This window comes from Morus notabilis, unplaced genomic scaffold (genome assembly GCF_000414095.1).
Source record: "Morus notabilis unplaced genomic scaffold, ASM41409v2 Scaffold1204, whole genome shotgun sequence".
Classification (NCBI taxonomy): Eukaryota; Viridiplantae; Streptophyta; class Magnoliopsida; order Rosales; family Moraceae; genus Morus; species Morus notabilis.
Genome location: NW_010361516.1, coordinates 14,227 through 16,065, shown reverse-complemented (window position 1 = coordinate 16,065; position 1,839 = coordinate 14,227). Strand labels below are relative to the sequence as shown.

The 1,839-nt window shown below is 43.9% G+C and overlaps 1 protein-coding gene across 1 annotated transcript in view; it reads left to right on the top strand.

Moving 5' to 3' along the window:
- The first annotated feature begins 996 nt into the window (after positions 1-996).
- LOC112091953 overlaps positions 997-1,839 on the top strand; it is a 14,946-nt gene continuing 14,103 nt past the window's right edge. The window contains exons 1-2 of the mRNA XM_024166788.1: positions 997-1,045; positions 1,163-1,551. Coding sequence (XP_024022556.1) covers positions 997-1,045; positions 1,163-1,551 — 438 coding nt within the window. The remainder of the gene's footprint in view (positions 1,046-1,162; positions 1,552-1,839) is intronic.

Below are 1,839 nucleotides of genomic sequence, written 5' to 3'. Positions count from 1 at the left end.
GGTTGGACGATTACTGATATTAAAGGGATCAGTCCTTTGATTTGCTCCCATCATATTCATTTGGAAGAAGGAGCTAACCCGCGAAGAGATCCTCAAAGAAGATTGAATTCAACAATGAAAGAAGTGGTGAAGAATGAGGTTCTCAAGCTGTTAGATGCTGGCATCATTTATCCTGTTGCTGATAGCAAGTGGGTTAGTCCGACCCAGGTAGTGCCAAAGAAATCGGGGGTCACTGTGGTGGAAAATGAGAAAGGGGCTCTAGTTCCCACAAAGGTCGTGACTGGTTGGCGCATGTGTATTGACTATCGCAAGCTTAACGCCGCCACTCGCAAAGACCATTTTCCACTTCCATTCATCGATCAAATCCTAGAACGAGTGGTAAGTCATCCTTTCTATTACTTTCTAGATGGCTATTCAGGATATTATCAGATAGAGATAGCATTAGAAGATCAGGATAAGACAACATTCACATGTCCTTTTGGCACTTATGCCTTTCGGCGAATGCCATTTGGACTGTGTAATGCACCTGCCACATTTCAGAGGTGTATGATGAGCATTTTCAGTGATATGATCGAAAAATGTATGGAAGTGTTCATGGATGATTTGACAGTCTTCAGAGATTCATTCGACACGTGCCTTCTCAACTTGGAAGTCGTTCTACAAAGATGTGAAGAGAAGGGTCTCGTGCTCAATTGGGAGAAGTGTCATTTCATGGTGTCATCCGGCATAGTTCTTGGGCACATTATTTTTGAAAGAGGAATCGAGGTCGACCGCTCTAAGGTTGAACTCATTTCTAACCTGCCCACCCCTAAGGCCGTTAAAGATGTCTGATCTTTTCTAGGGCACGCCGGATTCTATAGGAGGTTCAGTCAAAACTTTTCATCTATAGCAAGACCACTAAGCAACCTCCTAGCAAAAGATGTTGTGTTCAACTGGACACAAGAGTGTGAGGATGCATTCTGAACACTCATCACAAAACTGACTTCTACCCCTATTATGCAGTCACCAAATTGGAGCTTATCTTTTGAGATCATGTGTGACGCAAGTAATTATGCTGTGGGGACCGTTCTTGGTCAACGGAGGGAGGGGAAGCCTTTCGTTGTCTACTACACAAACCGTACTTTGAATAATGCTTAAACTAACTACTCTACTACTGAAAAAGAGTTGCTTGCTGTAGTATTTGCTCTCGACAAGTTCCGTGCATATTTGATTGGTTCACTTATCACCATCTTCACAGATCATGTTGCCCTTAAGTACCTTCTCTCCAAAAAGGATGCTAAGGCGCGTTTAATTAGGTGGATCCTTCTCCTGCAGAAATTTGACTTGACAATCAAGGACAAGAAGGGAGTCAAAAATGTGGTGGCGGACCACTTATCTCGTCTTGAATTTAATGATTCCGCCGCAATTCCTGCTATTGGAGATGACTTCCCCGATGAACATCTCTTCGCTGTCACTAAGATGCCATGGTATGCGAACATTGTTAACTATTCGGTGACAGGCAAGATTCCATCTACCTGGGGTGCACAAGACAAGAGGAAGTTTCTGGTCGAGGTTCGTAACTTTTATTGGGATGACCCCTATCTTTTTAAGTACTGCCCCGACCAGATCATAAGACGATGTATCCCAGATGATGAAGTGTCTAGTGTCCTGAACTTTTGCCACAACGATGCATGTGGCGGTCATTTTTCTATGAAGAAGACCGCCGCGAAAATCTTGCAGTGTGGTCTCTATTGGCCCACTTTATTCAAGGACACCAATGACTTCTACCATTCCTGTGAGAGGTGCCAAAAGCTAGGTGCTTTGTCCCATCGCCATATGATGCCCTTGAACCCGATTCTC